This window comes from Rhopilema esculentum, chromosome 16, assembly GCF_057945365.1.
Source record: "Rhopilema esculentum isolate cy_ngs chromosome 16, ASM5794536v1, whole genome shotgun sequence".
Classification (NCBI taxonomy): Eukaryota; Metazoa; Cnidaria; class Scyphozoa; order Rhizostomeae; family Rhizostomatidae; genus Rhopilema; species Rhopilema esculentum.
This window is the reverse complement of record NC_142830.1, coordinates 10681726-10703426: the sequence shown is the minus strand read 5'-3', so window position 1 is coordinate 10703426 and position 21701 is coordinate 10681726. Positions and strand designations below refer to the sequence as shown.

Genomic DNA, 21701 nt, shown 5'->3' with positions numbered 1-21701 from the left:
CAATTGGCCTATGAGGTGGTTTTCTAAGCCTTTCTGTTTTGTTCAGATGTCAGTTTAAGGCTAATTACAAAAAATGCCACGAAGAGATTAACAAGAAGTTTCATTCATCAAAATCTTGAAAAATATTAAAATCTGGAATCATGTAACAAATTGAAAAACTAAATGGGTTCAGTCTAGAGTTCATCTTTGTGTGATTTCTTTTCCAAGAACTGTATGAATAGCTCTGGTGATGGGTTATTATCGATAGTAACATCTTCAATGTGAATTCCTTTGAAGTAATATCGGACGACGGGGAAGTTCGCAATTTTGTTTTCTTTGCAATACTCTAGAACAAACAATAAAGCATATTCAAGGGATAGTAGCATTTCCTGGGGTATCGACATATTTTCATAACAGATTGGACAATGCTCAAAGGATATTTTACTCAAAGCTACAAGAAACTCTTCTACTGTGTGGTACTGTTAAGTTAATTCTATCGGAAAATTCACACAAGAATAGGGCAAACAATAACATCTTTAGGTAACTTATTCATTTAAAACTTAAACTGGTAAAACCAGAAAAATCATTATGATAACAAAATGATTGCGAGAACCGTAACCAAGAGAGGGAAGGCTACATTGACTAGCGTCAGAACGAGGTATAAATGAAAAGTCTGTTTACAGCTAACGTCTGCATGTCACCATTAACGGGTCAATGTGACTTCAAGTGGCCTAACTGTAGTCAGGTTCAAATTTTTACAGCTGTCGAGATGTAACATAGTCTTCTACAGATAACACAACACAAATGGTATTACCTGAGTAATCATCACAGTCCAGTGCGGCTAGCTTGAACTTCTTACTAACCGTTCTGGAGGCTGCTTTCATGTAGTCACGTCTCATTTTATAACATTGTTGGCAAACTATGAAGAGGAAATAACATCATTATTTCAGAACAAATACAAGAGAAAGCTTGATGCAAACAGATGAAAGAATTTAGGTCAATATAGTGCTTAGAATATAGAAATCATTGAACAGCCTAGAACAGGATTGGTAGCAATCATTGAACAGCCTAAAACTCGATGGCAGGGTGTACTAAACCTTTACAATAACTGTTGTTTGAAAGAGGCTTGAGTGGTTGTAAATACAAACTTCGTACAAATAAAAATACATTATTGCCAGATTTGTGTAACACTTAAAGACCTATTCTAAAACGAATCTACACAAAAACGAAATAAACAGCGTATTTACAGACCTGATGTATGGAACATGACAAGCGAATGCTCGCTGCTGGAAAGTGCGGAGTCAAGGTTCTCGGCCGTCAGATGAACAACAGAGCTAGGGAGGTTACTCCATTTTTCTTTGTCTATTGCGGGTGAACTCTTTTTGCCCTTATTCTCTCTAAGAAAATGGAAATCGTCCAGTTTAGTTAAAAGGGATGAAAAAGGATCATTTGTTCATTTTAACACATGGCATGTTTAACGTACAAAAGGGCACATCGGATTGTACGCTATCGAAAAATTTCATACAAAAAGATTTGTATACTGAGAGTAGCATGCACCAATCTTGTATGTGGAAAATTTTATGGAGCTGTGGAAAATTTCAGTACTTATTGTTTCTAAAGAGTTTACCAATTCCAACGTCATAAATTCTACTATCGTTTATGTTGGGGAACGGGTTAATCTCATGCTTTAGTACTTCATTTCATTACAGAAATGAAGCGAGGCAATGATGGATACTATTGTTCAATAGCTATTTCAAATCGCTCAGGTAGTGCAAACCAGCAAAATATTAGTGGTGGATAGGAACTGATTGGGTCGTTGAATGTCTTTAGACTGACTTCATAGCACAATCTAGACAGTCAAACAAATTGTCCCTAAATTTTTCGTGGTAGGGAAAAAATTCTCCCTAAAAACTTACCCCTAAATTTTTCCTTAGATTATTGAGTTTGTCTCCTAAAATAATATTTAAGCACTTCTTTGTTATTGCCAAAAAGCCTGCATCCAACCTAAAGAAGCCTAAACACCGCCATAATGTAGCATTATATATTAACATCTACCACTCTGCTATCACTCACCTTTTCATGAAATCCAAAATTTCATCGATGCCGCGTCCTCCTTCATAATCAGCAGCATGCTGACCATTTCTAAATGACAAATATTCAACTGGACTAAGCTTGACAGCTTGGAACAAAATTAGCTGACATAAAAACACTGTACTCTTGATGATGAAATGAGCTCCTAGGGTCGGAGGGTAAAGGAAGAACAAGATGTGTTCCCCATTTGTTCTGCAGCTCTATATCTAGCCCTAATGTTCAATACAGCTCAATTTTTTATTGCTTCATAATATTGGACATATTAATAGCACTTGGTATGTAATTATTCACTAAGTAAATTCTACTCTAGTAGCATAATCAAAAATATTTTCTTTTCAAAATTAATCAATAAATTAAAAGCAATTAGTATTTTACATTTGATTCCACAGTTTGAAAAGAAGGATTGAAAGAAAGAATCATAACTTACTTGAAAAATTTCACTGCAAATAAACGATAGGTTTGTCAATATATGTCACTACGAAATATGATATAATGTTCTGATTTGATGATACAATACAAAATAATTTAGCAATATTAAAAAGAAATTTTTAAACAAGGCTCAGATTAAAATGATAAAATTTCATTTCTTTTAAATAACTAGAATTCTTTTCTCGATTTGAAACAAGATATTCGAGCAAATTTTTAAGATCGTCCATAAAGACTTATAACAGTGTATTTAAAAGTAAAAGAAAGGCAGCAGGAATAAATTTTACGGTCGTGGTCTAGAAACACTATCATACATCTTGCCAAAAAATAAAAATGAGATAACTGAATTCCTTATACCTAAGATTAAAGAACGTTCAACCCTGAAAAATATAGACACGGAAATCTAAACTAAAATGAACAATAATTGCTCCGCTATTATGGTTATCAGAATCTCGATTATCCGAATCTTGGTTATCGGAATCTCGATTATTCGAATCTTGGTTATCCGAAAATATCAATTATTCTACATATATGCCATCCTCTACACAAAGGACGTTATTTACGTCAAACATTGTAGTTTATTTAGATCGCTCTTGTCAACAACCAAGTTCAGCAAAACGGTACCTTGGATTACCCGAACTTTTAACGTGCCAAACTGTTTTGATAGTTGAAGAAGTGTTCTTTAATTTCGTATTGAACACATAAACTTACGTGTAGGAAATCCCTTGATGTGGTATTTCTCGGCAACATCTGGATTTGCCTGGCAGTCCACGGCAGCCAGGACCGAATCAGGCTTTTGGAAAAAAGTACCAAATAATCAAAAGAATACAGATAAAATTTATATGAAAATAAAACAAGTGAATTTGGGTGCTTGCAAATCTTTCACAAAAGTCTTTGGCCTTTCCAGTAATGTAGAAATAGTTTAAGAATATGAGCAAAGAAATCTATAAGCAAACTTACCATGTCTTCCTTCAGTACTTTAGCTGCCTCAAAATAAGCAGGTTTCATTTTATTACAATGGCCACACCCTAAAAATGATAAAATTCGCATTTAAATGTCAAAGATGCAACCCTAAGTAGGGAAGATGGTAAATTGTCCTGCTGTTGATATGCAAGAAAATGGTAAATGTTTAAATCTAATTAAAGAGGAATGACATCTATGAGGTAAAAGTGAAAATGAATCTAACTACAATGCCTGCCAAAAATCTTGGAACACTGACATCAAATTCAAAGGTCAAAATCAATCATCCCCCTCTCCCCTACAGAACAATGTTGGTTTACTATCAAACGGGTTAGGATTTTAGGAAGCACTTTCTTTTGCGCTTCTTTTATGATATATCTCTAAATCATCAACATTGTTTTAGGGGGAAGGGGGCGGTAGTAGCAATTTTTTTTCATGAAAGGAATGAAATATATCAAATGCAGCGTAAATTGCTGGGTGTTCCAAGTACTTTTGGCAGGCATTGTATTTTGGTTTGTCATAATCTCTCTAGCATAACTTTAAAACAACATTAAAAAGAAAATTATCCTTGCTTATACCTTTTCAGAATGAAGTAAATGGGCAAAAAATTGCCAAGCATAGTTTAAAAGAGATGAAGATTTTATAAAGAAATATAGGCAGAACAGTTCAGAAAGATAATTAAAAAGAAAACAACATCCAACTTTAATAAAAATGTTATTACTTACAAGGAGCGTAAAACATCACCAACATATCAGATTTGTCTTTTGCGAAATCATCGAAAGTATTTGAAGTGAGAAAAACGACATGCTTGGATTCTTCGCTCCAGTCTGTTGCAGGAGGTGGGATTGCTTTGCCTGGACTACAAAGAAAAATCAGTGGAGAATATTTTGAATTCAAGATCATGGGAGTTGTCGCCACTGCATGATATGGCAATCAATACAAAGTCGCGATATTGAATTGTCTGAAGGATGCAGAGATCGTATGCGTTATTATTGCGTATTGTGCTTCAGCTATGCACGAGTGTATGCTTTAGTCCACAAAAAGAGTGTATGCTTTAGTCCACAAAAGAATATTGAAAACTATCAATATCTGATAATAGATTCTGTATCCGACGAGAGATATCAAATCGACTGATGAAGGAATGATAAATGATAGTGTAACAAGACCTTGATTGATGCTTACTTACTTGAGCATGAATTTCACAAGATTCTCTTTCGTGCGTCCACTTTCGTACTTGACCTTCGATTCTCCGTTTCTAAATAGTTAAAAATATGCTAGAAAATCTATACTTACATTAGGTCGTGTTAAACTCCAAAACAAAGAAACGCGAGTAAATCATAAATATCTTCAAATGCTTTAAACGAGATTTTAGCAAAAGATAAAAGTTTGAACAAAGCGCCTGAAAGTAAGAAAATCTTACAAAGCTAATTAAGGTTGCACGATAAACAAGATGTTTGTCCTACAGGCTCAACGATAACTAGTTTAACACTTCAACGAAATTTCAACGAATTAAACTTATTTCTAACTCTTTCTTTTCATTAAAAAAAATTCAGTAAAAACATGTCTTTATTTCTTGTTTTTATTTTCTTTTAGTGGTAAAGAATGTGACAAATATACTAACCTGAAGTATTTCACTAAAATTGAAAGAAAAAGAAGATCAGACACAGTAAATGTTTTCCTTTCGAGTTTCTCGATCATAAAATTAGCAATCAGAATCATTTCTGTTGCAGAGACAAAAGTTTCACAATGAACAATTGATCTAAGAAAAAGTGCTCATCGCGTTTCAACTTGATTATTCCAAAGAAATCCTCAGGCTTTAAAAGAAATTTGGATTATAATTAGACTCCTACTGCCGGAACTCTGCAAACGCTGTGTTATAGTCAGGGTTCACAGTGAGTGTGAAGAGCCATGAGTAGGCAGCTAGCAGTCAATTTTTTACCTCATTCCTAAAAATTTTTCTACGTTTATGGTGAATCAAATCTTTTTGTATGCCATAATCGCTCTTAACTGATACAATAAAAGATACAAATATTGCAGACGTCAGTTTTACTTCTTTATTCTAGTTTTGATGACAAACCAAGTTATTTAATAGCAACAATTTAGAGAACAAGTTTCACAACATGCATAAATTCAAATTGGCTATAAATAACTTTAACAAATAACTTTACTTGTAAAATAACTTTAACGAAGTCAATGCTCAGAAAATAGGGCCTGTTCTAATTACTTACAAGTTGGAAATCCTTTGATCTCATACTTGTCACGCAAAGCTGAGTTTTTGGTGCAGTCGACTGCTGCCAGGACTCCAGAGGCCTGAAATATGCTTACAGTTAACAGTAATAATCTAAATTGCAAAGAAAGATAACTAAATATCCCGATCATCATTTGATTCTTTGCTGCTTCATACCCCAAATTTACTGCACATCATAGTTGTGTGGATCAACTTAATAGTTCACGGTCTGATAGACAAACCATCATCTAAGTTTTCAATCTAAGGGCTACAAATAAAGAATAGATAACAAACCTTTTTCAAATGAAATCTTCGAATACCCAATAAATGACTGCTAATGTATAAAATATTGACTAAAAGGCTCAGCAAGTGAAAAATCTACAAAATGGTTTTAGGGAGATATCGTAGAATTGGAACGAGAACAGAGCAAATCACTCACCCCTTGACTTTGAAGTTCTTCTGCGGCCTCTTCATATGCTGGCTTCATTGCTTTACAATGACCACACCCTTCGAGGAAAGAAATCTACATCAAGAGCACACTAAACATTCTAATATGCCACTTTTATTACAAAATCCATAAATTAAAAGAATGTTTTCAGTACGATAGCTCATTTCGCAATTTAACGATTAGCAATAGCAAAATACATAGTGCCTCATTAAAATATCAAGCTTTCTCTTTGCATTCATGCCATAGATCCTCGATGCAATAAAAGCGAATAGCAGCTAATGATAAAGTTTTACAAAAACCCATTTTGTTGCGCTGTAGAGTTATAAATAATACAAATTTGTCTGATATTCAATAACTACCCATTCAATGGATATTTGAATAGAATGGTATTAGCTTGGCTATATATTAAATTATGTTCCAAGTTTCAATAGGAACAAAGAATATGAAATTTATAATGCAACTTTATAATCAATTACATCTCGCCATTAGAAAGCGATGGTCCAAAAGAGACAACTTACATGGGGCATAAAACATGACCAAAACTGAATTGTGATCTTTCATGAATGAATCGAAATCGTTATCAGAAAGGTGATGAATCTTGCTTGGATGCTCAGACCATTCTTTCTCTGGAGGTGGCGGCGGTGGACCTTCTTTTGGATCTTTCATAAAATTGATGAAATCATTCGTCTGCAAAGAAGGGTATTTTGGCTGTTACGCGAGAAGAAGTGACAACTTTTAACTTAAATACTCGATTCTTAGATGTCACCAACTAACAATCGTAGTGGTGATTAAAAACAAAACGGTGGGTTTAAAAATACAAAGTTCGGCAAAACAAACGTGACAAAGCTACTTGGATAACCTGTGGTAAATGAGAAAGAAAACAAGATGTAAGTCAGAAAACAGCCAACATTATCAAATATAACATAATACAAACCTCCCTTCCACTTTGGTAATCCAATGTTTTCTTTCCATAGTTTATGTACTTAAATGTTGGATAGCTATAAGGAATATAGGAGCATGAGATAAAAGTCCAGGAAGCTTGATTATTTTTTCACAAATGACATTAATGCTGGAAATTACAAGAAACGTTTAAGCTAAATGTAGAATCACAGAAATGTAGAATGGAAATAACAGGGAGTGCGATTCTCGGGACCAAAAAAGTATTCAATTACCATAAGGAAGAAATAGAAAACTACTACTTTTCTGTATTACCTTATTTGTTCGATCTCAAGGTGCGGCTTTGCATTATTATTATCATTATTTTAGGCCAGTTTTGCTAGGTTTTAAAAGCAAGAGCGGCTTAAAAACGTGGACAGCCTACATTTTTTATCCAGATCCTGCCAAGCTTTCCTGCTACCTTGAATCCCATGCTGGACCACATAGTTTTTGGTTGAAGTTCTTCTGTCTATTTTTACACTTAGTATTTTTCAAACATATGGCATTTTTTGCGTCTACAATTTCACACCGAGTATTTTTGCATGGTTTTGTGTGTACAGATTATAATCTAGGTTAGCTCAAAATCGAATACATACGGCAATCAGAGCTGCCCAGCAGCCCTCCCCCGAAACTCTATTTCTATACCCTGGCAAATAACTTTTGCTAAATGCAAATGAATATCGCATGAAACTAAGTTGAAATCATACCCAGAGACATCAAATGATTCGCATGTTGCTTGACTGATCGTACAATCTACCGCAGCAAATGTCACCTGAAAAATAATTGAAAATGAGAAATTTGTTTGCTCCTAAATGGAATCGCTCCTAAAAAGAATTTAATATGACGTCATTTTGCAAAGAGAAAGACTGGATACCTTTCTGTCATCAACAAACTCTAAGGCTGCCTTCTCGTATTCTGGTTTTGCCTTTTTGCAGTGCCCACACCCTGAAGAATACGAAACCAAAATGAGATGCGTTCAGTAAATGGTTTTAATTTTGTTGGTCGAATTTGTTATGTCTACTATGAAGTTTTAAAACAAATCTTATCTGTTTAAGTTTTGGTAGCAGTGACATTTTTACTAAGCCAGTAATATGACATACATGGTGCATAGAACATGACAAGAACATGCTTTCGTTTCTTTAGAGAATCTTTAAAGGTGAGGTCATCGAGGTGAAGGATCTCTTTGCCAGATGTTTCGCTCCAGGGTTGGTCTGGTGGGGGTGGTGGTGGAGGCTCCTTTGGGCTGTTGTAAAGAAAAACGTAATTGTTTTCAAAGGTTTATTCTGAAGAAAATTGTATAACAAAAAAAAATGAAAATGTAGACGGGAATAATTTGCTAAAAGAAAATTGTTGGCTAGGTAAACTGAACTGAATAAAATAAAAGAATAAACTGAATACTAAATTAGAATTAAAAGAATTCAGAATAAGTCTGGATTTTCTTTACAAAGGTGCTAAGAAAATATTGACAAGAGTCTAGCTTTGAAGGGAAGAGAAACAAAGAAACAAGGTAGACACTTAACGCTTTAAACAAAGGAAAAAGTTTTAATAGATGGAAATTTCCAATAGGAAGAAAAACCTAGAAAGCAATATAAACGCAAAACTTTTTGGCTTACTCTTTCATGAAATCCACGATTTTGTCAGCTGTTCTCTCCCTTACTGTATATTTGAATTCGCCTTCGCTGTAAAAAAAACATTGAACAGTTGGGAAAAATCAGTGCAGTGTCACATGTGGAATTTAAAATGAAAAGGAAATAAGAAAAAAATCAATCTGCGCAGTAATTGTGACACAACTGTAGAAAAAGTAATAGCCAATACAAAATTTTGAATTTACAGCGAAACATCCATTCATCGGACACCTGAATTCAGAGGCAGGAATTCATTTTTCAGATATGAGAAGGGGGCAAAACCGGCAAATACAAGAAAAATTGCTGAAATATGATAAAATATACCGACAAAAGCTCTAAGGCTGTGTTTAAACTGAGAATTTATCAACAACTTGATTTCACCCCTGCAATTCCCGCCATTACCCCAAGGATTTTCAGAGCCACTGTCCACTAAGGGAAGGCAGCTGTACAGCAGCAAAGAAATTACGAGACAAATTCATTTGGTTCTCGCTTGGTGAAATTTATAAATGGAGGGCTTGTAGCTGCCGGTGATTCTTTGGTATATCCCTTGAAGTTGAGAAAGATGCGGCATGTAAAGTTAGTCACCAGGCTCAACCGATACACAAACGTAACTTCAATCTCTAAAGTTAGAAGCCTTAATTGGCAAATGTATAATGTATATTCTCAGAATACACACCTGTTTGTTTAAAAATCTTTAATATCACAACAACCTCACGTAAAAACGAATTTTCAAAATTGGAAATCAATCAAAATCCTAAAGTGTTTCCACATCTGAGTTTCCACAAAATGACTTTAGGTAATTTTTAACTGGAATAAATGTACCAGTTTTTACTTCTTCAGTAATCCATAATTTGTGCAAAGTTCCTATCACTTATGAAAAACCGTAAAAACAAAATCCACTCACCTAAAATATTTCACTAAAAGGAGAATAAAAAATATGTAAGAAAGTTAACTTTGAGCGATAAAAGATAAGAGTAAGAAATTTTGTGCAAATTATTCAAAACAAACAAATTCAATACGCATTTTAAGCATACATAGGTAAATCATTCTTGAGGCTAAACAAGTGAAAATGGAAATGTTAAGGTCCTCATAAACCTAAGTTGTAATCAGCCGGTATCGATTCGAAAGCACAGTGGTATTTGACAATTACCTGTCGGAAAGCCAGAAATATCGTATTTTTTCCCTAGAGATTGTTCTTTGGTGCAGTCAACAGCTGCAAGGATTCCATCAACCTAAATGCAATGAACAGACACCATGTTTGATAAACAAAAAACATCAAAAAGTTCATATTGAGACATTCATGAAATTATCTTTATCGCGGTCATTGGTCGTAAAAAAAGGAATAAAACTGACGTTGGCAGCAAAAATGTTTCTTTGCCTTGTAGACTACAATAATTTTGTGTAGATAGCCATGCGCAGTTAAATTCAATCAGATATCTACCCCTATAGTATAAACAGGGTCCAACACCAAAATATAGATTTCTGTTAAAACTGATCCACGATTATGTAAATTAAAAGTAGGAATTCAAAGAAAAATCAGGGGATAATGCATTAAAAACATTGGTTATTTGGCATGCCGATTCTTAATAGCAAGAAGGAACAACTTTACTTACATTTTCGTCCTTCATTCGTTTAGCTGCTTCAATGTACTCCGGTTTCATCTTTTTGCAATGACCACACCCTAAAAGTAAACATTATAATTATCTATAGAAAGAAGACTTAAAGAGCATGCCGTAAATGAATGTAAATTACTTTGTTGGTATTTAATTATAGAATTATAACTTTCTGAGGGCCCGTTCACACTACTCCGTATTCAAATGAAAACGGAGTCAAACATATCCGTTTTTGCCTTGCGTTCACACTGCCCTGCTATGAAAACGGATACTTTTGAATACAGTGCGTATTGAATATGCTCCGTTTCCAATGTGAACACCGAAAACGGAGACATTTTAATACGCTAACAACGGCAACAAAATAGGTGCATTCTAGCACGCCTAATCTTAAAAAGTTTGAAATTGAGAATTCACAATTGACTGGCAGCTGTTACAGCAAAGATTTTCATGATTTGCTTTTATTTAATTACATTTATAATGATGCCAATTTGATGAAGATTCGTGAAAGCCTCTGTTCAAAAGTGAGGCCACCAACAGCATCTTTGTTGGAGCAGTGTGAACACCTACCATAGTTCAAGAGTATTCAGTTGAAAACGGATAAGTGTGAACGGACGGCGTTTTAATCAACGAAAACTGAGCGAAACGAATACGGAAAAGTGTGAAAGGAGCCTGAGTCTTTTACGGTTAAAAGGAGACAGTAGAATTTTTACTCTCATTTACACTGCCTGACAATACCTTCTCACCAAGTGGTATATCTAAAATATTCTACATTCACCCAGTCCACCTTGATCTAGACATATTTTGCGCAATTGAGCTACGCGTATTGTAATTCTAATAGAACACTAAGACAAAAATATACTAGAAGCTGATTTGTATGGACAAATATAATAAATTCAACGTATAGGTCTCGACAGTAACGCAAAACATCATGGCCTTTCATGTTTTGCTGAGACACTCACAAAAGTCAAATTCAGAAGTGAAAATGAAGACAAAAGCAGGTTCACTTACATGGAGCGTAAAACATTACCAAAACAGAAGATGAATTTGAAACAACAGTGTCAAATGTGTCGCTTTTTAAGTGAACCACGTCACTCGGGACATCTTTCCACTCTTCTTCGGCGCTTTCTGGTTCAGTTTTGGCAGGTTGGGGACTAAAATCAAGATGGAAGATTGATTAGGCCTTCGACAGAAGTAAACTGCGAACAACATCGATTCTTAAACAAACCATTAGGACGTTTAAAAGCATTGGATTGACAAGGATAGAACTGACCGGGAATTAAAGCTTCGTGAATATAATACATTTAAACACTGTTGTCATTTATTGAACATACAGTTTACATAAGTGGAACTAAGTAAAATTTTAGCTTGATGACGTGATAAGAAAAAACTTAGCACAGAAACATAGCACAGAAAAGTATCAAGTGAAATCTAAGCGTTGGCTAGTAGCATAGGAGAGGATACATCAAATCAGGAGCTATACAAAAATAGGACTATATACCTGAAAAGTACTTGGAAAATGACAGATCTATTTTAAGAAGTTGGGCGAAAGCGCAGTAAAGGGACATCAAGTGGCGAGGATGTGAAAGAATTTAATTTACACAAAATGGACAAAGAAAGAATAGCCAAGCAATCATGCAACGAGGAAGTACCAAAATGAAGGAAGAAATCGATTCAAAAAGAGATTCATAAAACGGAGATGGGGGTTGGTGCTTGCTAAAAAAGATGCAAATTGAACACACTTATAGAACCCCCGGCACACGAGATCCTTAAAGGCCATTTGCCTCTGACGATCACGAGCGTAGAAACCAGGCGACAAACAGTTGCCAGAGAGCAAGTGACAAAGTGCGTTCTTAAACAAAGCACTGCACGACTCTTGTGTTCGATTCAAAAATCGTTCTTTGCTTTAATAGCCCTCTTGTTTAATTATTAAAAAAGAAATCTAAACCGGTCTGAAATAAATTTGAACATGATATAACGTCAACAGGCCTTATGCACGAAGGCTACACTTGGGTAAAACGTATGTGAGAGCGGAACGGAGACGGAATAAGGATTAGCAAGCTGTGCCTGGATGCAAAGTTGAGTGTTTTGTAAAAAAACAGCAGAAAACTATATACAATAATTAGAACAACATACTCTTCAAGCCATTCGACAATTCCATCTTTAGAATATTTTCCACCATAATCAAACTTTTGTTGGCCATTTCTAAGATAAGTAACAGTGATACAATAAGTTCTTCTCGACAAATTAATTGGGCCTAAGTTATGCAAAAATGATTTTTGGGTATGGTATATTGTATGAGTGTGTACATACTGCATGCTAAAAACTACAACATATTGTCTCACCTTACTGCTATTGCAAAAAATTCAAATTGGAAACATGAACGATGAGCTCGAACAATCATACAAGAACTTTTTACCAAGCAGGACAGAGATATCTTGGAGAATTAGAGGGTTAGTCCTTGAACTAACCACTCTTTTGGTAGACGTTATGGTACTTAAAGTATGATTGCTACTTCGGCAAAATAGCTAAAAAATTTTATAGCTAAACAAAAGAAAATGAATTCATTCTATCAGAAAAAAGATAGTAACACTTACTCAAAAAATATTAAAGTTGGGTAGCCAGTAATGTTGAATTCATATTTAATATCAGATAGTTCAGGTTTGTCACAGTCAAGACTAGCTAGAGTCTGCGGATAAAAAACAAAATAATCCTTATTATTCTATGAAATGAACTATTTTTGTTGTAACGAGCACTGATCAATAATTTCAAAATAATACATCAAAAAATTGACTCGGTATCTAACAACCAAGCTGGTAACTATTTGATTTGTAGTATTTCGTGAAAAACAGAAGGGCATTAACAAGCAAACATAAAAAGTCTTTAGTTAATATTTTTTAAAAGTCAGTCTATACACACATAAAATATTCACACGATTTGATAATACCACAAAAAACTTACCATATCAAAACATATTACAACATGTTTTGATATGAACACTACCCTGAGTATAAAGCGCTGGATAATTCCTGAAAGGTGAGTAAAAATTTCCATCCAGAAAGGATAAAAAAAGAGAGAAGGAATGGCCCCGTTTAATTGTTTCCATTGCTTTTGACCAATCAGCAACGGCTTATCTCTCTCATAGTTATAGAGAACTATAGATTTTCAAATTCCCAAATTATAGACAGCCATTAACAATATAATTCAGATAGATCCATGATAAATTGTATTACCGCTCTCCCTTTGACTTCTGTTGCAGCTGCAGAAAATTCTGGTTTTAGTCGTTTACAGTGTCCACACCCTTGAAAGAAGAAAAAGTTCTGCATAACAGGAAACAGCAATGTTCTAATAACTAACAAACATGGAAAATATTGAAAGTCTGTTGCTTAAAAAATCAAAGGACTGAGAAGTCCAAAAATTCACTATTACAACGCATATGTAATTAACTAGAACATACTTCTATTGGCAACAGACGTCTCAAAATATCCCAAGAAATAAGTACAAAACTTTTTATCGATAAAGCAGTCTAGAAAACTTGTGACTTTACCAAGTTAATGAATGTTAAAAAGGCTGTAGAATATCATACTACTTGCACTGAAGTGAAATTAATACTCTGTCGACAATCCATGGTGCCTTCTTTACTCAACAACAAGTCCTTAAGTTCCATATTATACAAGATAAAGGAAATTCAAAAATTGGCTTACATGGGGCATAGAACATAACTAGCAAAGATCCTTTTTCTTTCCTTCTAAGCTTGATAAATTCCTATGAAAAACAAAAAGAAGAATTAGTTTTTCAAGCAATAAGGAGTTTTATGAGAATTTCCTTTCAGAGAAATGCTAAAACAGCTCAAACTTTGACATAAATACTGAGCAAAATTTTCATTTTCTGAAAGAGCTGCCATGTTACCTAGGCAACAGAAACAAGGTATACATTACCGGAATAGTATTTATGTGGACTACATCTTTTGCAGTTGCATCTTCATCCCATGGAACATCACCAGTTGGGTTTCTCATAAAATTTAGCAAAGACTGAAACCAGAATGAAAAATAAATAAAATTGGATCATTCAATTATCAACTTTAAAAAAAGACATTAAAAATTTACACTTTATAATAAAAAAGTAATAGGACACTTTTAATAACATTAAATGGAAAACATTTGACAAGACCCTTTCCAATCTTTTCTCCTTAAATAACGTAGACAGATATTCAATTCTTAAATTTTTTAAATGCATTTCTTACATATAGTTTGTAATGCTTGTTACCTAACCGTTATATACACATGTTATCTCAATGCTTTTTCCCTTGAGTCTACAGGCTTCCTTGAGGCTTTCTAGCTTCATCAACTATCTTTCCTGTAATTCTTTACATATTCTCATTTTTCCACAACAGTTACAGCTCAATAGCAAGTGTCTCAGGAACATTACGAATCTTTTCATTTAGGCTTGAAAAATTAATTTTTTTCTGACATTAACTGAATATTGATCACAGCCCCCTGAATATAGTCCCCCATAATATAGGCCCGGCATTTGGACTGTTGTAAGCCCCTTGGGATTATATTTGGAATCTTATGGTATCAAAACAATGAAAAAATTATAGCTTATCTAAAATGCTTAAATAATCATTGTTGAGCCTGTAAATAGCAGTGATACCTTTGCAGTATGCTTTCTATCATATAATTTATGAAAATTGCCATCCCTAAAAGAATAAATATGTTGCACAGATTGAACAAATAATACATTCAAGCTACATAATAGAAAACAATAATTTTTCAGTTTCATATCTTGCCCTGGTCAATCATAACTTTATGCATGACTAACAAATTTGCATCTATGAAATTTATATCAAAACACCATGAGCCCTAATTTCATGCCCTCAATATGTAATGTGATGTAATTTCAAATGATGTGATGTAGGTTTTATAGAAGTAGCATACTTTTTGAAAGCTTTGCACTATATCATGTCTTATAGGCAAGCCAATTACACAGAGGGAAGAGTTTGATCTATAGGTAATAAAAATAACTTTGCTAGCCCAAAGCATAGCTCAAATGGGCATCACCAACCTAAACACTTTCACGGGTAAAGGTTAGTCCTGTTGTTGATATTGAACGTTTGGGAATGTGCTGTTAGGGGCGCATTGTCTTGCGCCAAGGCATTGTGTGGTAGGGTGGCCAGTCCCCTTTCTTTGCCACTTTTTACCTCCCTGGTACGTTTCAACAAGGTACTCATTTTCAGCTGAGTGAACTGACAGCCATCCATGAGCTGGGATCAAACCCGGAGCTCTGGCATGGCAGTCAAGCTCCTTAACCACTCTGTTACCACGACACATAAAAAATTTCATATGTAGGTGAAATGTTTTTAATCTACAGCTAGCTTTAGTTGGCATAAACAAGTTGATGCCAGATAAAAAGGGTTGTCATATATGTTAAGACAGCCAATTAATTCTGTTGACTCATGCATAGTAGACCTAAAAATTTCCTAGGATAAGCAAATTTTGCTGATGTATATGTGTTATTTGACATCTTTTTTTGGCTGGTATATACAAAAATCATATTATAAATATTTATGTCATATGGAGTGAATACTCACTTGAAATGCTTCAACACTAAAGGGCTTGGACTGGTCTTGTATTTCTTACATAACTTTTTACTTTCTTTGTCCTCCCTAAAAGAAGCAATTGCAAGCACGATATACAATGTTTAAAAGAAAATAAACAATCCATTTGATTTCATTACACATATGAATAAAACATTTCACCCTTTTGTCAAAGACATGTATTATCTGTAACAGGATTAATCCTTGGCAATTGCTTCACCATTCTTAAAAATCCTTTTTTCCAAAAATTCATAAAATGATGCCACAGGCTAGAGGCCTTCCTTGAGTATATGAAATTCTTGAGTATAAACAACAAAACATAAAAACAGAGTCAACATAAAACAAATTGCTACACATAATACAGAGAGGGATATCCAACAATCTGAATTAAAATTTCAAGATGGCATGAAATAGCCCAAACACAGCATACTGAAGTACCTTTTGTCGAACACTCTTATATGTTGGACAGTGACCAAAAGAAAGTAGAAAATTTATATCCAGGTGTTGCTTGAATGTATTGTGAGAGGAGGAAAAACACCCTTCGCTGGTTCTTTTGTTTATTACCAATCAGCAAACACTAACTTTTCACCTAGTTAAAGTGTCCAACAGAGAAATAAACTCATTCTTTCTTCATCTGAAATACCTTCCTCAACTCGCTTCAACTTTTCAAAGCAAGGGTGTCAAAACAGTAAATATACAGGTTCTATACTTAGAAATACTGAAATAGAGGGGCATAATAAATAACATTATTTTAGTTCTGAAGTCATGTGGTGTAGAATGTAAAGAAGATTGAAGAAAATGTTAAAGCTAGTGCTACTAACCCGCAATTTATATAAACAATGTCACCTTGACCCTTTATTTGTTTCGCTACAGCATCACACCATCTAACTGCATCAATTGCAGATTTATCTAAACATAAAACAGGCTAAATATTAAAAGGTTAATCTCAATTTCCTGTAGTAATTACAATAAAAATACAATCAATTGACAGGGTTGATAGAGAAGAATTTGAAATGAGAGAAATTTTTTAATGGTTTACAAAATACAAATAGAAAATAAATATTCAAAAATGCAATCATTCTGGCCTATAATAATGTCTTCAATTTTCAACATTCACTTAACATAAGTTGAACAAACTTTAAATCTACCTTAATATTATTTTTGATTTGGAAAATTCACAAAGATGCTGAAGTATGAAAATGGTATCTTGTCATCCTTTTAGCATGCTGATAAAGATCATCCCAGAGAGGACCAAATCATACAGTGATTGTTAGCTTTGAAAAGTCTAATAAACTTTTCTGCATTTAGAGACATATACTCTTGACTATAAAAGACTTTGATTTAGAACTATAGAATACAATTTTATTTAAATGTTAAGCACCTTTACTAAAACTAGAACTTACCATCTTTTGAGAAAATAACTAAAACATTCTTATGGGTCTTCACGAACTTTTTAAAAGTCTTCACTTCATAGATCCCTGTTATACTTTTCAGGTTCAATTTCGCAAATGAACTATAAACCTAACAAAAAGAAAATTCTATGATTTGACAGGATTAAAATAGGTGAACTAGAGTATCTAATCATTAAGCCAATTCACTGCATCAAAATTATAAAAACATGTGTGCATAAATTAAAAAAGCAAAATTTCAAAGATTGAGATGTAATGACCATGTTGAGCCGTAATCATGTCCTCCACTGCATTTCTGATTTTAAAACCTTACATTGTCATTGTATCCACAATGACATTATCACAACAATAAGATAATTAGTGTCCCCTTATTTTATATGCATACAGCCTGTATTTGTTAATTTGTTAGTCAGTAAATGCATCACTATGCAAATGTCAAGTAACATTGTATCTTGCTCATGTTTTCTACATGTTAAAACAGACATAAATACGATGACACTCTCAACATAATCAAAATATAGGAACCAATTAACATCACCCAGGCTTCCTATAGAGGAATGAAATAATCTTATGTTAATTTTCCCTATTGAATACAGATGCATATCTAATGATGTTTGGGGTGAGGTGTGATAAATCCCTCCCCCCCCCCTTTGTTCGGGAAATTTGACAGCTAACTGTTCATTTATCAGTACAATTTTGTAAAGGCAGGCAAAATAAGAATTTTACCATCTTTACATGTGCCTTAGTCAATTAATTGTACTTTTCACAACCCTTCCACTTCCAAGCAAGGAGGTCATTTTTTGCAACTGAATAGCTATAGACTGTTGTCTTCACAGCACTTTTTAGGAAACTATTCTTCAAAATTTCAGAAAATAAGACTGGATGATAAAAATTTGTGATTGGCTGATAACAAAGAACAGCTTTACAAATGGAATTGTGATTGTGTTAGGTATATTCAAAGAAGCAGGTGGCAGCTGTGCAAATAAATCAATGCTAATTATCAAAAGCCTTTAGGGTTGAAAATCAGAAAAGTTTGTTGTATATTGTGAAAAACATGGTTTGATTGCTATGCAAAAAATAACTGTGCATGGATTTTATGAAACAGTAATCATGCAGGATGTGTTTAGCAAAAAAATAATCAAAGATTCAAGATTGAAAATAAGAACAAATGTTTAGTTTTTAAGACATATGAATTCCCAGCCTTCTTTCAGTTAACTAATGATTAAAGAAATTCTTCAAAGATGATCATCAATAAGTTTGAGTTATACATTTTTTGTAAAAATGAAAATATCTCCAACCGTAATCCTATTTCTTTTGTTTTTGTCTACCTTGACTTTGTTGCATTTTTAGATAGACAAATTGGTTAAGAATATTTTATAAGAAAGTTTCATTGATAGTTGTAGATTAATTGTTTGCCAGGAAGCCAGTAATCAAATAGAACCAAATTCAAACTAACTTCTTGGATAGCCAGTATTGAGATTATTCACCCCCTTCCCAAGTTATACAGAAAGGGGTTTACTCAATACAGTGACTATCCAGGGATGGTGCACTGCCAACAGGGTGTCAAATTTGATCAAAACTTGGTTCCTTGAAAACAAGTGTGCATGCTCGTTTTGCAGTAAATGAACTGTATTGTGCAATCCTTGAAATTGCTTCATGTTAGTCTTAATTAGTGTATATTCACAATTGTAAAAACTAACATTAAATAATCTACAATACAATACAATACAATACAATCTTCAGCTGAAAATTTTGGGACAGGATATACCTTTCCTCCCTATTTTTCTCGCACAGGTATGCTAGTTGGAAATATCATGTATTCAGGTATGGTGTTTTAATAGACAGGCACCTCCCTATCACTTTTATCAAAGATTAAAAACACCAAACAACCAGCCAAACCCCCACCTTCTCCTCCGTGTTTCGCTCCTATCTCCAAGAACAATTTTGATGTGCTATTCCAGGCAAATGACCTACTTTTTTCTAATCTCCTAAGTCATTTTAGGAGATAACCAGCATTTTTCCCAAGGGGGGAGAAAAGGGGGTGGCTACAAATGGCATCGAAAACTGACGTTAGCGTTAAATTATACAGAATGTTTCAGGCGAAGAGTAATCGGTTATTTATTTTCCCTCCTAAACCCCCCTCCCCCCTCCCCCCGTAAATTTTGCTCCTTTTCTTTAATCTCTCTATTTTATACGAAACAACACCATACAGCAAACAGTTCCTCTACAGGGTTTCATTAAAACTCATCTTTGTCCTCAGATCCAAATTGTGGAATCAAAATCTTGATCAATTTCAGAGTTCCAAGAATCGAAATTGCAATCACCTTTAAATATAATAGCAATAATTGATAATACCTAACAAATATAACATTGCAAAGAGCTATTACCTGCAAAATAAAAAATAGCAGAATGAACTTATCCATCTTTTTCGATCCTCTAAACAACTCTCCCAGTCTTATTGACACGTGTCCTCGACGCTTGTATCCCTGTGGCAACTACCCATATTCAATGCCCTCTTATCGTCGCCTCAGAGTTGCAGTGAAATTTGTAACTCAGGGTGTCTTTTTGTGATGTTTAAGACGAAAATTAAAATCGAGATGGGACCCAGCAACAGGAGAAAAAAGAATCAAAATATATTCTTGAACAAACAGTTTATATTCGCTATCTCGACTACCAGCTATTTCGAGCATTCGCTATCTCGAACAAGCCGTTCGTTATCTTGAGACATCACTGATAAAATACATAGCTTCTTAACAATTTGTGAAAAATTAAGAATAATTGCCAGGCTTGAACTTCATTGAGTTTGACTTTTTATTATCTGTGCAAGAACAATTTATCTGATTTCCAGGCAAAAAGTTCACACCACAAGCTTGTATCTTGTTAGCATCTTCATTTCCGAGAAAATTATCATTATAAAGAAACATGGAAGTGCGGTTTGAACTTTCTTTCTCAGTTTTTAATGAATTTACATGTTGTGTTTTCTTAATAATTAATTAAGAGTTATTCTATGCACAGAAAAAATGAGGGCTCAACTCAAACTTATAGGTCGTTTTGATCTAGCATATTGAATTAGATAAACTTTGGGACAAGATAAATTCCAAAGCCTTCTGATTACTTCTGTAGAATCAAGTATCTATTTGCTTACGACTTTGAAGAATCAGTTTTTACACAGTGAGTTTTCTTCCCTGACACGATAAAGAACGGAAAGGTAAGAGAAACTGTGATGAAAATAGCCAGTTATGGAATAAAAAGGGCCATCGATTAAATCTGCATACGGCTTTCATTATGTTTGACTGGTTTGATCTGCAAAAATTGGATATTTATATATCTTGAACATTATTACGTATCTTCCAATGGCGTCAAATGTGAAACCGGCTTAAGTTAATATTACATCTGTATATGTAGTATTATACTATATATATTTTAGTATATATTTAGTATATATATGAGTATATATTTTTTATCGTGTTCTCTCCGACCCTTATTCTGACGTTTTATGCTCTGAGGAGCAATGGCGACGCTAGCCACTAGGATCTTGTGGTGGGGGGGGGGGGGGTAAGCAAACATTTTTAGGCCCCGCCCTTTTTACCAACAGAAAACGCCGTTTTATGCTCTGAGGAGTGTCAGACGAAAAAGCTTTAAGTATGTTGTAAAATGTTTGCTTTTTTCAAAGCCATTTTCAAATTCTGTACCGCAAAAAAATTGTTATACTATATAGGTAGTATTATAATGTAGCATTATAATCAACTATATGTACATGTAGTATCGTATTATGAGTCATTTCTAGATAGACAAAAGTATTAGGAGTAATTTCTAGATAGTTGTATTATGAGTGATTTTATATTGAAAAGAAGACAAAAGCAAAAGGCCCCCCCCCCGTCTTTACAATCCTAATCTTCCAATTTTGACAATACACGATTGGGTATGGTATTTGATTTTTGTTTGGTTTAGGTATTTGAGGTTTTAAGGTATGACGACATGTTTCGGAAAATTGGCAGAGCCCGGTTGTCTTTCCATCTAGCAGTTTTGGAATCGATCTACATACAAACGAAAAAACCACCATTGTGTAGACATAAAGAGTTCGTTTTCTTTTTTGGACTCCGTTGGTAGTTTTTCTTTAGGTACGCAGCACCGATTGGACAACCATACCGGTCTTGTACTTGCGTTTTTCTGATTGGCCTATTTCGATCATCAACTGAGTATATATTCAAACAATCTTTTGGTGGTACAAAACTTGTAAATGGCTTTGAAAAAGCAAACATTTAGTAAACTAAAGCTTTTCGTCTGACACTCTTCAGAGTTTAAAACGTCAGAACATAGATCGAAAACTCTACGCTAAGAAATATATATACCCAGTTGTGGATCGAAATAGGCCAATCAGAAACACGAGCACA

The 21701-nt window shown here is 34.1% G+C and overlaps 2 protein-coding genes across 2 annotated transcripts; both read right to left on the bottom strand.

Moving 5' to 3' along the window:
* Positions 1 to 87: 87 nt before the first annotated feature.
* On the bottom strand, positions 88 to 19850 carry LOC135681996 (protein disulfide-isomerase A5). The gene is made up of 26 exons (XM_089112958.1): positions 19695 to 19850; positions 17302 to 17419; positions 16720 to 16807; positions 15893 to 15967; positions 14956 to 15001; positions 14241 to 14333; positions 14007 to 14067; positions 13536 to 13603; positions 12900 to 12991; positions 12439 to 12507; positions 11314 to 11456; positions 10306 to 10373; positions 9843 to 9924; positions 9597 to 9609; positions 8681 to 8746; positions 8168 to 8310; positions 7942 to 8012; positions 7775 to 7839; positions 7066 to 7129; positions 6650 to 6818; positions 6123 to 6190; positions 5681 to 5766; positions 2053 to 2121; positions 1231 to 1376; positions 794 to 898; positions 88 to 325 (listed from the first exon to the last, which is right to left on the bottom strand). The coding sequence occupies exons 1-26, from the start codon at positions 19728 to 19730 to the stop codon at positions 174 to 176; spliced, it is 2256 nt and encodes a 751-aa protein (XP_088969084.1). The 5' UTR covers positions 19731 to 19850; the 3' UTR covers positions 88 to 173.
* On the bottom strand, positions 2529 to 4921 carry LOC148958267 (protein disulfide-isomerase A5-like). The gene is made up of 4 exons (XM_089113131.1): positions 4643 to 4921; positions 4182 to 4315; positions 3457 to 3524; positions 2529 to 3289 (listed from the first exon to the last, which is right to left on the bottom strand). The coding sequence occupies exons 1-4, from the start codon at positions 4648 to 4650 to the stop codon at positions 3179 to 3181; spliced, it is 321 nt and encodes a 106-aa protein (XP_088969257.1). The 5' UTR covers positions 4651 to 4921; the 3' UTR covers positions 2529 to 3178.
* Positions 19851 to 21701: the final 1851 nt, after the last annotated feature.